The 14,685-nt window shown below is 40.5% G+C and overlaps 2 protein-coding genes across 2 annotated transcripts; one reads left to right on the forward strand and one right to left on the reverse strand.

Moving 5' to 3' along the window:
• Positions 1-7,289: 7,289 nt before the first annotated feature.
• On the reverse strand, positions 7,290-12,737 carry LOC108032737 (serine palmitoyltransferase 2). Its single transcript, XM_017106722.3, has 4 exons — positions 12,440-12,737; positions 8,535-9,653; positions 8,215-8,477; positions 7,290-8,148 (listed from the first exon to the last, which is right to left on the reverse strand). The coding sequence occupies exons 1-4, from the start codon at positions 12,647-12,649 to the stop codon at positions 7,932-7,934; spliced, it is 1,809 nt and encodes a 602-aa protein (XP_016962211.1). The 5' UTR covers positions 12,650-12,737; the 3' UTR covers positions 7,290-7,931.
• A 1,233-nt stretch (positions 12,738-13,970) lies between these two features.
• LOC108032404 (cystatin-like protein) lies at positions 13,971-14,552 on the forward strand. Its single transcript, XM_017106225.3, has 2 exons — positions 13,971-14,203; positions 14,266-14,552. Exons 1-2 carry the CDS (start codon positions 14,019-14,021, stop codon positions 14,459-14,461), a joined length of 381 nt encoding a protein of 126 aa, XP_016961714.1. The 5' UTR covers positions 13,971-14,018; the 3' UTR covers positions 14,462-14,552.
• The last annotated feature ends 133 nt before the right edge of the window (positions 14,553-14,685 follow it).

Below are 14,685 nucleotides of genomic sequence, written 5' to 3' on the forward strand. Positions count from 1 at the left end.
TGATTATTTTGAACTAGCTTATTTAGAAATTTAAAATTTGCGCACATTTGCGCTTAATCTACTTAAAATTCGCCCAAATAGTTCGGTAACCGCAGCTGGTAAGCCGATCGAACTAAGCCCATCGGCTTGGGCACTTCCTCAATTTTCAATAACCAAATCCAGAGCCTTTGTGTCGTAAGCAACCTTAATATTTCTCAGATTTGTGACTGTTGGAAAATTACTTCCTGCCAAGAGCAGCAAGCTTCCGTATCCGAGTGCGAATCCACATCCACATCCGCAGACGGCAAACTGCAGCCGGAGTCAGGGAAAGGCATCAAATCGATTATGTTGCTATTACTTCCGCCAGATGTCGCTGCCAGCTGCATTCGCAGACCCACCCCTCCCCATTTCCAACCGCTTTCCACGCTTTTCCTTTGATATGGATGCGTTGCATACTTTCCGAGTCAAGGCAGGAAAAGTAAGGAAAAATACCGGAAAGAATTTAAAATTTGATAACGATTTATTCTTCAAGTGGCTACTGGGATTTCTCGAAGAGCAGATAATCCTTTCAGCTTAAGTATAAGAAATGTACGAAAATAATGAATATTTTTTTATTAATACTTTTTATGGTTTAAAAACGAGATTTAGCAGATTGTCTGTTTTTCTCTTTATTTAAAAACATTTAACTTTAGGTTTGTCAAAGGATTTTGGGATTTAAAGATTTAGGAATTTTAAAAATTAAAAAAAAATATAGAAGATTAATATTTGGCTTTATTTTAACTTTGACTCAAAAGTTTGAGGTTAATCTCAGGTTTTATAAATTAAGGAAAATAAAAAAACAATGGAAGAAAGACTTTAAAATTTTATTACGATTTATGTTCTATAAGGAATTAGAGAGCAAAAAAATAATTAAAGTATGTTGTCCTTTTGTTTTACCGAAGGAATGATGTAACTCAAGGAGATGATGTCATGGCAATAGCTCAGGGAAAATGCTCTAGGAATTTGGACTAAAGCAACAGCTGTGGAGCTCACACACGCTGCCGCATTCACTATATGCATTTGTCCTCCGGCACAGGACCCTCTCCATTCAGTCATTCCTCTTCAGGGCCACTGCAAACTATTGTCGATTTCACAATGGGAATATTCTCCCAGCCAAAATGCAAAAGGCTATTAAAACTCCCCCGGGCAGGGCCCTTTCGATGGGGCTGTGGAGCCCCCTTTGATTGCCTGGCAGGTGGCCCTGCATCCCCGCATCATCGTCATCTGTCGCGCTTCTGTTGGCCATGTTGTAGGAAGTGTAGGTGGGCGGCGGCAGGGCCCCGTTTCCAGCCCATTTTCACCCATTTCCCCCCATTTACCCAGCACCATTTCCGATGCCAACCAGGTCAGGACGGCAGGCAGTGCCCGCTGGGCATTCAATTGCGAATTCAATTGGCAGTGGACACCCGAAATGCAGCAGTTCATGTTGTCCAAATGGCTAATTAGCTGGGAAATGCGCTAAGCACTTGCACATAATTGCCCCATAATCCTGTCCCTGTTGTTGCACGGATCATGTTCAACGAACTCGACAAGATTGAGGACAGTTTAGTCTTTGATTGATAACAAATTGTGCTCGAAAGTCTTTGCCTCGGAAAAGAGGATGCACTGTTAGAAATTCACAATATTTGTAGAGTACAGAGAAACCTTAGAGAATTGGGAAAATATAAAACTTTTGTACCTAATACTAACTAAATTTTACTAAAATTTCAAAGCTTAATAAATAATCAATTTAAATATATACAAAAGGAGTTATTTAAAAATTGTTACAAACGATTGCCAAGGGTAGAACAAATATTAAAAATATATTGTAAGATGTTTTCAGATCAATAAAATAAATTATATTAAGATACAATTTTTTTTAAGTACCTAATCGCCAAGAGAAAGCCACTCCACTTCTGTACAAATCGCCCTAAAAAATATAAGTTAATTTAAATTAAATTCAAAAGTACCCACTGCTCCTTGAGCCTTGAGCGGTGTTTGTGACCAGAGTGGATTGATCCTTGCCATTTCTCCGAGTGCCGAGCAAGGCGTCTGCTAAATGAGGCGCGTTAATTAGAAACCATTTTCCGGAATTGGCTGGAAACGGAATGATGGAGGCTGTGGCCGAGTCCCGTGCGTGCCATCTTACACTCAATTGATTTAATGGTCCCGGAGAGTGGAGAAGGGAGAGAGGAGTCCGGAGTCCGGAGTCCGGCCGGAGGATTTTCCAGGAAGGGGAGCACGGCTCACATGATGTCCCCGCTCGTTAAGCCGTGCGATTGTCCTCGTTTTATGCGTGTCACATAATAAATCTCATTTGATTTGTTTACTTCCCATTACTCCTTGGACTCCGGACTCCGGACTTCGGACTCCGAACCGAGCTGCTCAGGACCTGTCGGCCATTGTCCTTTGTGCCTGTCATTAAACACGGGTCATTGTTTTTGCGGCCTTAGCATCCGGGCAGGACATCTTTACCACCCCCTCGGCCTAATTCGATTGGCCCCCGTTTAAGTGGCGCCATTCGTTCGCCGGCAATTTAATTAATAATCAAATTACGCATACGCCACGTGACACGCCGCTTCCAATTTAAATGCAATTCTTCGCAGATACCCGTGCTTAATAAATACCCGCCGCAGTCGAACTTATTTCATTTAATTAAACTCGTCTAGGAATCCAATTAGGCCCGATTATAGTGTGATCTGAGAGGATAATGCCGCCTCTCTTTATTGACAAGCCAATGGCAAATATTTAGCAGTTATCAAATTAATTGGCTACAGAAAATCAGAGGCAACTAATACGCAGCGAGTTTCAGCCCTTTGTTAATTTAAATTGTTTCGAGTTTCAGTCGAACGATATGTTTTACAGAATGTACTTATTTACTCAGTTTTGTAAACAGAAGGAAAATTACGAAAGACAGTTTAATTACCTGAGGAAATGTGATAAGTGTAAATATTGAAGTTTAATTATTTTAATAGGCCCAACAATATCTTTTAACCAAGCTGAATTCAGCTTAATATTAAAGCGAAGCACTTTGTATATAAAGGACTCCTGATTGGTTTAGAAAAATTATTAAATACATATAAGAAATTATTAAATTAAACATATACCTAACCCTGTGCAAACATATTAAACATAGCAAATTTGACTGTTTAATTTCTTTATCACAAATCATCCTTTAAAATGGATGCCATTTCCGTTCGAGAACATCCTTCTTATCAATGTGGCAAAAATAAACAGCTGGCCCCAGCATATTGGCCCGGCAGATATTTTAATTCGGGCCCGTAAATTGCTTGCATTTGGGGGAGACATTAGCCCTGACCACGGCCACACATTGTCTGGAGAAAACAATAACCATAAATGTTAACAAGAAGTCGACGCGTCGGCCCACAGAGCACAGGACTTAATGATGCCCAACAAGGAGCAGCCACTCGAGCCGAAAATTGTGGGCCAGGACATTTAGCATGTGGCGGTGACAGGTGCTAAGGTGTCTGCAGGATTCGAATGCCATTTCTATCTGCCCCTGGAATTAATTAGAAAACTGCGGTCGTCCCTTTCCATTTCCATGTCCTTCTGCGAGCCGAGCATTCGGTAGCAAATTTAATTTGTGGTTACCTCAGCAGGCGAAAGGACACACACAGGCATTTAAATCTGCTGGCTGAAATCTCAGGAAGTTCTTTGATTAAATCTCTTTCCTTTTTGGGGGAGGGGGAAACAAGGTGGCTGTGATTGATTAACGTGTGTGTCGAATTGAAAGTGTTGGGTGCAAAGTGAGTGCAGACATGTGCCCTCATATCCCTGTCCTTCAGCTGGAACAAAAGTCAGGCAAAGTCTCATTGCCAGCCTTTATGGCGAATGACTGATTGTCCTTGGCCCTCGTCTATAGACGTCCCTTGTAGATCCCCTTTTTTTATCCATAACTGAGCAGCCCGACGACGGCGACACGTTTGCCCATGAAAAATCGTTCCAGCGAATCTTATTATAAAACATGTGCTTAAGTAATAGCATCCGAGGCAAAGTCGTGTAACAGATTGCCAATCCACTCCTGCAAACGGGGTTAAGATTAATTTGTTTGCACTTTGACGGGTTATTCCCTGACGTCGAGTTGATGGAAATCAAAATTGAATCGAGCACGGAGTCAAGGACAAGCTTTTCAGACTTATTGATTTTTGCGATGAAGGATGACAGCATTTTTAACCTAAGAAATACATTTTAGGTTGCAGTCAAGCGACACAATTGCTTAAATATATATTGTTTTAATATCTATATTTGAACGGATACAGGCTTTAAATAAAATTATTTTTTAAGATACATTCTTCTTGAAATATTTTTAAATATATCCCAAATAGGTACGTTGGTCTTACGCAAAGATGTTATCAATGGCTTGCCCTACTCAATCAACCCCTTCGGCCGCACAGTGACTATCAAAAGTATGCGCATAACTCAGACGCCGCCATTTGCATGCTTCGAGTGCTCACAAATGGGATTCGGACTTGGATTTTTCCGCATTGCATAAATTCCCTTTGCGCCAGCTTGACGAGGGGAAAACTTTTTGCAACATTTTATCAGATTATGAAACACACAAAATGCAACTTCCCGTGGCTGGGAACACACTAAGAGCAAAGAAAAATAGAACTCGAATGTGTTCTTACCGTACCCACATATTTTGCAAAGTAAGCGGAAACATTAAAATTGTGTTTGTGAGCCAAAACCGCGGGAGTTGAGGGGCTTGAAAACTAAAGCACAACAATTGCGAATCCAGGGGAGAAACTTCAAAGGTGCACAGGCGAGAGGTACTCTGGAAATGGCTCAAGTTTGAAGGGGAAACTTATAATAGATTACGTACGAATACAAAAAAAATCAGGAATATAATGTTTCATAGGTTGCCTAATATTTATATATAAATATGTTGTATTATTTGATTTTATAAAATACAAATAAAATGTATAAAATCGAGTAGCATGTCTATAAAGTATCTTTAGTTTGCTTAAAATATTGTCTTTGTTTAAATATTTTTCTAGAGGTATTATTAAAAACAGTATATAAAATAAAGAAAATATAACTTAAAATCTCTTAATGCCTGTTTAACATCAACCCTGATTAAGTGATGTTTATTTTAGTTTTCTTAAAAATCTAAGTGCCAAGCTAATAGCGCGAGTTATGGATTTTCCGCTTCGCCAAAATATGCTGTCGGGGGCGGGTGAAGCACGCGTTCAGTTTTTCCAGAATGGAGCAGCAAAAAAATACAGGTGATAAAGCAAACAAGCTGCACGCGAAAATCGCATCAGCAATTTGTAAAGGAGAAGAGGTGGAGGCGAAAAAAACGAAAGCATGCTATTGAGGCCACAGAATGGCTGATGCTTTTTGATAGTCCGATCGGTGGCCCCGATTGGCCGAATATCCTTATCAATCTCTATTAAACGATGCTTTGGAGGACAACATTTGATTCGAGCTCAACCACTGGCGGTGCTGAAGATGCCGACTCTTGTCTGCGGCACCGGGCAAAAAGCCTTGACAAATGGCCAACAGGATGCATATTTATGATTGCACACTCCTCTCGAAATGTTGACCGCACTCAAGGGCTGGCTAAAATGTTGCCGTTGTTTGTTGCAGCCACTTTGGCAGTACTCGGGTAAAATGCCAGCACAAACTTTATACGCACGTAGTCAATTACTCACACCAAGTTGCCGGGCTCAGCAGCACCACCCACCGAGCCACCCAGCCAGCCAATAAACCCTCCACCCTCCACCCACCACCCACCGCCCACTCACACGTGCTTGCATAGAATACACATATTTGTGTACCGACATGTATTGTCATTTCCCATTTTGGCAGCTCCAAAAAAGTAAACAGAACGGAGCAGATAAATTAAACCCGTCCGAACTGATGCGTCCCTGTCATCCTACTCCACCCGCCAGTCCTTTGAGCATATATTTTCAGAATTATCCCGGCACTTTCACCTGATTTACATACTCGTTTGTGGTAAAGTATTGCAAAATAGTTGAAGTTTTAACTGCATTCGATACTTAATATTTCCGTGCTCTAGTAAAGCTCGAAGGTAGCTAACACTATAAATTTCAATGTTTTGAATTTCATAGAAGACAGACCATTAAAAATCCAAACAATTTATTGCATTTAACAAATTCTTTTACAAATTCTTTTACAGAATTGTACTTTCACCTGATTTACTTGCAAAACTAGCAAAACATTGTCTAAGATTCATTTCGTTTGTTTTTTTAATATTTCCAAGAAAATTAAAAAATGGAGAAGTGACAATTTTGTAATAGAATAAATAATAGTGCAACCATATTTTATTTAATTAAAAATAAAATCATAGTAGAAGGAAAAAGTGATATTTGATACTTTACCTTGCGCCTATTTATTAAACTATAAATATCTACGCTCTGTGTGATATGCCCTGCACTGCAGCATGTTGCTTTAAAATCAATTCAAATGCTTTTCCCACTCCAACATTTAAATTCGATTTGCATGTATTCCCCGCAGAATAAACAAGAACAACTCAATAAATATTGCCCAGGAAATAAAATTGAAAGTATTGCCTAAGCCCGTAAACCAACAAAACTTTTAACACACTCCTCCGCCCTCGTCCTCCGGCTGTCCTTCGATCTGAACCTTGTTCGCTCTTTGTCTTAATTTCTTAAAAGACCGAGACAATTACAATTGGAATTTATTAAGCATTGTGGTCAGCGCCGGAAAAGGAAAACAGGGAGCGATGCAGAGATGTCATGAGTTACTGTTAATTAGAAAATTGTTATTCAAGGGATTCAGGGAAGTTTTAAAGTGTGAATGCATGTTTGGAAATAAATTGGACAATTTCAAGGCATAACTGTCCATTTTATTTTTTTAATCACTTAAATTCCGTCGTACAAATATTTTTTATTGACAATTTAATATTCGTTCTTCATCAATAAGTCGAGACGAAATTAAAATAGCGAGAAAATAGGGGTAAATTTTGTGTAGAAATACGTTATATATTAAATTAAGGTGTTATGTATATCATATTTTTTGTGCATTTATTGTAGCTTTTAAGACATTATGTTGAAGTTTTGTTTAAAAAGCGGAAGTGGCCGCCATTTTTTCCAGTTAGTTTGCCGCCAGTGGCGCCACTAACACGCCCTCTAGCCAAAGCAAAGCCCTCTAGCAAAACATACACACATGTAGAAGACATGTAAAAAACAAGTAGAAACCATTTTGCGAATTGTGGCTGAGGAAAATTTTTTTAAATTTAAAATACACTACACTACTCTCGTGAATAAATAAAAACTCTTCTGTAATAGATAAAGCAACAGTTATTTATTTCTTGATAGAAAAATAAAATCATTAATACATAATCATTATACATACATACGTTCCTGACATTGCCTCAAACCTTGGCCCAACTCTTCGGCCCTAGGCGGTCTTACAAAATGGCGTAATACAATTATGTCGCTGTAGCGTTTTGTTTGGCCCAGCTCAAATGACTTAAATGAAGCGAGGTGCTCGACTGTCCCACGAAAAACTGGGTTCCGTTCCCTTAGCTTAGCTCTGAATGTAACCAAAAACTGATTTGCTTAATACATTTCGCAGCCATTTGCCGATCTTAAAATACACAAAATACAGCTGCTGGCTGAAGAAGACAGTTGGAGTTTACAATTACAATAAGAACTATGTAGAGATAAATGCTAAATAATTAATAATATTTATCCTTTAAGCTAGGTGCTGTACTTTTTGTTTCTTTCGCCGTAGTGATCCTCCCTTTCAGGGGATATTCCCAGGGAATAGTCATAAATAGAAGCCTAGTGCGACTGAAACTTGGTAAACGTAACCCAACGTTTGTGATAAATCTAGCATACTCTGGACTGTACTTTAGTTTTGGTCTAACTATCGGGTAGTCTACCTATTACCCCATCTTATCACCTATGTGCGTGCATGTGCTTCTAGTACACGACGGGATTCGGATCGCGTGGCTTGCGCGAATACTTAAGGCCCAGATCATCGGCGATTTCATCTATCGCTTCCAGGGCAAAGTCCAGCTGCTCCTTGGTGTGGGCGGCCGACAGGCAGAAGCGGATGCGACCTTCCATAATGGGCGTGGCAGGGAATCCAGCACCCACTGCGGCAATATGCCGAGTAGTCAAGGTGCGAACCACAGCGCTAAAATCAGAATACATGCAAACTTATTAGCAAAGATTTTGTTTGTATATATATCATAAAACTTACCCAATTTTGGAAAAGAGGTAGACCAGCATGGGCACCACTGGGGAGTCCTCATGGCCATATGTGATTACTCCTAGCTGAGCCAGGCGTCGACGGAAGTAGCGCGTGTTCCTTGCCAGCTGATGTATCTTCTGGCGGCCAATTTCGGTGCCATCCTCACCCATAATGGTCTTCATGGAGGTTAGGATCTGCTGGGCAATGGGCGGCGAGATCGATGCAGCATAGCAGTGGGCATGGCTGTTGGTCCGGAGGAAGTCGATCAGTTTCTAGGAAAAAAACAAACTAGTTTATGATATTTACAAGGCAAAACCTTAAAAACTTACCTTTGATCCGGCCAGATAGCCACCAGCACTGCCGAAACTCTTTGTGAATGTGCCCATCAGGATGTCCACATCGTTCGGATCCACATTGAAGTAATCCGTAACTCCACGTCCTCGGCAGCCCATGGCACCAATACTGTGTGCTTCATCCAGATATAAGTAAGCCTTGTACTTCTTTTTCAGGGCAATGAGTTCGGGCAAGCGGACAATAGAACCTTCCATGCTAAATATGCCCTCAACCAAGATCAGGACCTTGTCCCACGGCTGGCCACCCTTTTTGGGATTACCATAGCAAATGCCTTGGCGCAGGACTCGCTCCAAATCGCGCATGTTGTTGTGCTTAAAGACCTTGGTGGTGGCTCCCGACAAACGCAATCCCAGAATGATAGAGGCGTGGTTTTTCTCGTCACTGATCACCAAGCTATTGGGGCCTATGAGCGAGGGTAGGTTCAATGCATTCGTGGCAAAACCCATGCCGAAGACAATGGCATCCTCCACGCCCAAGTATCTGGCGGTTTGGGCCTCCAGCTCACGCAGCTGTTCATTATCACCCAGCTCACAGCGGGAGCTGCAGTAGGCCAACCCAGACTCCCGAGCCTTTTCCTCCGATTCATCAGCACATCGGCCAGTGGCGGCGGCAAATCCCAGATAGTTGTAGGATCCCAGGTTCAAACAGCGGGTCTCTGTTCCGGTAAATTTGAAACTCCAACCATAATCATCGGTCACTCTATCCTTCAAGGTGAGCTCATCTCCCGGAACACTGCAGATGGGTCGGTTCCAACAATCCTTGATCCTCCGGTAAACGTACCTCGAGTAGAAGCTTTCGAAGGCGTCGTACAGGGCTACATAGCCTTCGCGTCCCTTCTCGGTGGCCACCTTGGGCACAAAGAGCAACTGGTTGATGTAGCCCAGAATCATCAGAAGATAGAATCCCAGGTACGTTAGGCAGGCCGTGTGCAGAGGCACCTCCTCGAAGGAGGTCTTCTGGAAGTGCTCGAGTTCCGGCGAGAGTTTGCCCTCCGCCTGGTTGGGCTTAGACTCATGATCCTCATCGCGCAGAACGGAGGCATGTCCATTGGGGAGCGACTTCTTTTCCGGATGGTAGTTAATCAAGCTGGGACTCTGTGAAAAGCGAGGAGAGATAACGATTTTTGGTTAGTTCTCGCTGTTTATTGATTATTGGTATCGCTGCGAATCTACATAGCACTCATTGACTTTCAATTATAGGGAAGATAATCACCAACAGGTGCTAAAATGCTACACTGCGAGAATAATAAGAATTAAAAATAAAAACAACATGGAAAATATATCTGATTATATACGTAGGGTATTTGTGTTTTCGATCTTTAGGCTTGGATGAAAGATTCTTTAACTTTCTTATCAATTTCCACACACAGCACATCTTTACTTGCTTGCCCTTTATATGCGATCACTCAATTCTCCAGCCAATTAACATGAAACTAACAGATCTACATATGCAAGGTGGTACGTATATAGTCATACGACAACAGCTGAATGATGAACAATTTGCTCCACCGCTCACATGAGCCGTGTTCGACGTGAAGTCACGACGAGACAGAGACAGAGAGTCGAGGAAGCCATATATGTATATCTGTATGCCACAATTGCCCAACCTGGCACACTTTAACCTCAGTGGCTAGTAAATAGAGCGTTATAATTAAATATAGATATCATTGACTTATTGATTTTGCAGGCCAAAGGATCCGGTGGGAGACTATCTCACATTAATTGTGCAAGTCGCGTTGCAAATATATACAGGGATGTATATGTATACTTGTATGGTCACTTAATCGTATAACAATAACGAGTCGGCGACAAAAACATTTCGTGTTTATTATCATTTGCCACCGGGCTTGTTTAGTAAATATTGGAGAGATACCCTGAGGAGAGGGCATGATGAAGTGGGTTACGCGCTGGTGGGTTTTTTAATGGACTGATTGGGTTAGAGTATGTACATAGTGTTCCTCGAACTCCAAGAGAGCGTGGTAAATAGATAAAAATCGAAATAGAGTTAAACAAATAAATAGAAAAATGTGTAATACTAATTACGCGATTGGATGAGTGCAAAAGGTGCCCTCCTTTTGTAGGAATGTGGGTGAGAACCAGATAATGAACTCCATATGTTGCGGATCCGTACAATCCAAGATAGCGACTGACAATCGACCAGCGCATGCCAAAGCTCCAAAGACTTTCATGGGGATTCCGTGAAGTCTTGCCTGTGAGTCATTAGGTGATTGCTTTGAAGCACCTTATAGTATTTATTGTTGAAAACAAATCACTTCTATTTTCTGAAATACATTTTTAAAAAGTATCTATCCTTATCCAAGCCACTATCTTAAAAAGCATACTTATATGCAGAATGCTGATAAAAATTTGATATGCGATAGTAGGAACTGTTAAGATTTGCACGCGCAGACATTTATAAAGCCCAAATAAACATTACCACTTGGTTAGCACAGTATAAGCATTTTTGTTAAGTTCGCACCAACCGTCTAAGGCATATTACTCATTTAATTCATCGAAGGAAAATCCTAAATAAAATTCCAAATAATGCAGACAATATTCTACGTCTGCTTTAACACTATCTCTTCATTATCTTAAAGACCTGTTCAATTAAAAATTATCTACCAAAAAAAAATTGTTACATTATTTTTATTTCCTCGAATGGAACGAATGTATGTATATATTTTAGAAGATAACATAATCTCTTAAGCATACGCTCAAGAACTTAACTGCGGCACCACCCGAAAATCCCACTTTCCCAAAAACGGACCAAAAAACCGTCTTATCACTGCCAAATCAACGCCCACCCGAAAAGCACTGACTTTTAGGATTGTGGAAGCATTGTGATTCACCTCGAATAGCATTCTGCGAGGCTTTACGTAAAAGACTGGCCGGAACGGGCCTGATAAGGCTGGCCCGGCATGGCATGGCATGACAATATTATTACCAGACCACGGTGTATCGCGCATTAAGGGGCGCTCTCCGCAAACAATGTGCACCCAGGTATTCTATTTTGTTTTGGGGACGGACAACCAACCTTAGGGAAAATTACAAATGAGTACGGGAGTGCTGGAGAGATTACACAGTGCATATGATAATGTTTATGTTAAATACCTAACCAAGAAAGGGTTTGTTACCTGAAAATCACAGTCACTCTAGAAGTAACTGAATCTAGGAAACACTTTAAAAAATAAACAAATTTACTATAAAAAATGTATTTGTGTCTTAAATATTTATGTATATGTTAAAATACTTGTTATATTCATTAGGAAACTTTTTTGAAGTTAATTTAAAAATTCTATTAGTTAATATAACTTTGTATTATCAAGGATCAAAGTTTTTGTATCATATATCTTGGGTTCTGCAGATGCCATAGCCTATTTTGTGAAGCTTAGTTTTCGGTTTAAATTTATAGGAATTATTATACTAAAAAGCTGACTAATTAGCTAATCGCTCTTAATTTTCTTCTCTTTAAAAACGATTTCCTAAACTAGCCCCCTAAACTTAAAGACTATTATAGAGGCCAAAAAAGCGGCCAAAATATCCCAATTGGCCAGCACTGGGGGCGAAAGCGAAAGCACGCGAGGAAAACACTGCAGTGAGGGAAAACAGCTGTGGCTGACCTAGAAAACGGGAAAAGCCGAGGAAATTCGCCCCGAAAGGCAGTTCGAATTGGGGCGAACTTCTCCAGCTGACGCACCCTCATCGCTCCCTCTCTTTCCCCCGCCCACCCTCTCACCAAATCAATGGCCAGCCGGCAGAGAGAGCGAGCGAGAGGGAAGGCCAGCGAAATGGAACCACATTTTTGGCCACTTTTAATGGCCCTTTAATTTGGATTGGCCAGGTTTTCGACCTGCTACACTGCGCGAAAGCGTGCTGCTCACCTTGGCGTCGACTGCAGGCTTCGCATGGCAGCGTCGCGTGCGAATCTCAGTGTATGCGGGCGCCGAGAACTTCCGCTGGCTGAGGAGTTCCTCCTTCTCCGGAGGACTGAAGTGCGCCGCCCCGTTTCCGTTGGCCAGCTTGCCGCCTCCGTTCGTGGTCGCGTAGCTCTGCTCGAAAACCGTTCCAGAATCGCCGTCGAAGTTGCCCATTTTTCCGATCCTCCGCTCCGATTCCCGATCACTCAAACGCGCCCAAAAAATTACAGAGGGATGGGAGCTGCGATTCGCTTAAATAGGTTTCGCTTAGGGGTGGCACCATCGGTGTTGTGAAAACATCGATAGCATCGATTTCTGGACAGGCGTCATCGATGTTTTCGTTTTACTTTATTTATAGCCTGATTCCATTGCCACATTTTGAATGTGAGCGGCTTACAACCCATATTATGGGTCTAAAAACGAAGATTGTCCTAAAAGCTAAAAACTAAAGTACTAAAATGTATCTAACTCGGAAACCAAGCTTTACTAATATCAATTGGCCTTAATAAAAAATAATATTTTAAAAAGTGTTAAAAATAAAAAAAAAACTTAGATGTAAATTATTTTTTAATTTGGTTCATAATTTTAAAATAAAAATAGTTTTCTCTGGAGCGAAAATGTACGATTTTTAGATTAGGATTTGTAAAAAATGTAATCAAAATCAACTACAATTTTTGCGATTTAGACCCTGAGAATCGTACTAAAAGTTTGCTTTACAGTTACTCATTCGACACGTATTCGATTTCGATTTTAAAGAATAAAACCAATTCGCAGACACTAAAACGGGTGAGAGTAGGACCCTAAAAATTCCCAAACAAATGTGGAAAACTTTATTTCAAAATGTTGTCTAAAATGTTTTTCCCATAAATTGGATCGGATAAATAATTTGAAAGAAATATATAAAAAGATAAAAAATTATAGATTGAAGTGCACATTTAAGGGTTTGCCCAGTTCCAAGTTTTAATTGCCTAACATATTTTAAATATTAAAAACCTTGTCCACATGTTTCATTTTTTTTGTACAACTGTTCGGTCTTGTGATATTAGTTTTCGAGAACAAACAACAAAGAAATTCGTGGTATTGAATTAATAATTGAAATATGTACATCGAAATTGACTAACTTTAATCAATTTAAACAGCTGGCAAGAAATTTAAGCTGTGCTCCTTGGCAACTAAATGACGACAACGATTTTTAATTACTTAACATTCCACACGTGGTGCCATGGTTCCAAAAACCACACATTCATAAACAAACATTTCAACAAAAAACAAATTATTGAACATTAAAGTGATAATCAATTGATAATTGAAACTAATTAGGTCATTTTAGTAACTTATTTACTAATCATATTTGTTTTGAGTACATATTATAATGCATTATATAGCCCCTTATCAGGAACTTGAAGTTTTAAATGTATTTTCCGCCTCTAGAGCTCGCTCTCCTATTTACATTCACAATTTCATTGCGATAACACCTATAAAAGCTTTCACTCTCCGCCGAAACTTTCAGTAGTTGTCTAGCAACAGTCGAGATCAAAACAAGATGGCATCGAAATCGTTCTACATTTGTGGATTGGTTCTGCTCAGCCTTGCTGTGGCGGCCATGTCCAGCGAAGAAATACTTCTAGGAGGGATTCGCGAGTTGGAGGGCAATGATAGGAAGAATGCCATAGAACTCCTGAACACCTGCCTTGGCCAGTTGGCCTCCGGAGATGGCCCCAGCTACACGTAAGTTCCTGTGTGTGTTTTGACCCGAGTTTACTATAATATGTTCTGTATTACGGCTTCAGGGCAGTTAAGGTGACCTCTGTGACGGGTCAGGTTGTGTCTGGAACCCTCAACACGTTCGAGGTGGAACTCGACAATGGATCAGAGAAGAAGCAGTGCAACGCCAAAATTTGGACCCGGCCCTGGCTGAAGGAGAACAGCACCAACATCAAGATCAAGTGCACCGGCGAAGATGATGAGCTCGACCGCACTTGGTAAAACGTTTTTACCTAAAACAAAAGCACACAATACATAATTTTACATTTTGTTTTGGAATTTTAAAATAAACATATAATTCTAAACAATTTAAGATCCAATATGGGTAATTAGTTAAAAACTACTTGATTATGTAACTCCATTGCGTCAATTCAATTAGTCAACGGCGATGTCATCAGATTTGTCACTGGATGTTACAAAACACAATTTCATCTGCGCATTAATTA

This window comes from Drosophila biarmipes, chromosome 2L (genome assembly GCF_025231255.1).
Source record: "Drosophila biarmipes strain raj3 chromosome 2L, RU_DBia_V1.1, whole genome shotgun sequence".
Taxonomy (NCBI): domain Eukaryota; kingdom Metazoa; phylum Arthropoda; class Insecta; order Diptera; family Drosophilidae; genus Drosophila; species Drosophila biarmipes.

What these genes read in the sequence shown, in the direction of transcription:
- LOC108032737 (XM_017106722.3), bottom strand. Translation starts at nt 12,649, where the DNA reads ATGGGCAACTTCGACGGCGATTCTGGAACGGTTTTCGAGCAGAGCTAC. An exon ending in AGCCTGCAGTCGACGCCAAG is followed by an intron (nt 9,654 to 12,439) that starts GTGAGCAGCACG and finishes CGCTTTTCACAG; the next exon opens with AGTCCCAGCTTGATTAACTA. An exon ending in TACCTCTTTTCCAAAATTGG is followed by an intron (nt 8,149 to 8,214) that starts GTAAGTTTTATG and finishes TTCTGATTTTAG; the next exon opens with CGCTGTGGTTCGCACCTTGA.
- LOC108032404 (XM_017106225.3), top strand. Translation starts at nt 14,019, where the DNA reads ATGGCATCGAAATCGTTCTACATTTGTGGATTGGTTCTGCTCAGCCTT. An exon ending in GGAGATGGCCCCAGCTACAC is followed by an intron (nt 14,204 to 14,265) that starts GTAAGTTCCTGT and finishes TTACGGCTTCAG; the next exon opens with GGCAGTTAAGGTGACCTCTG.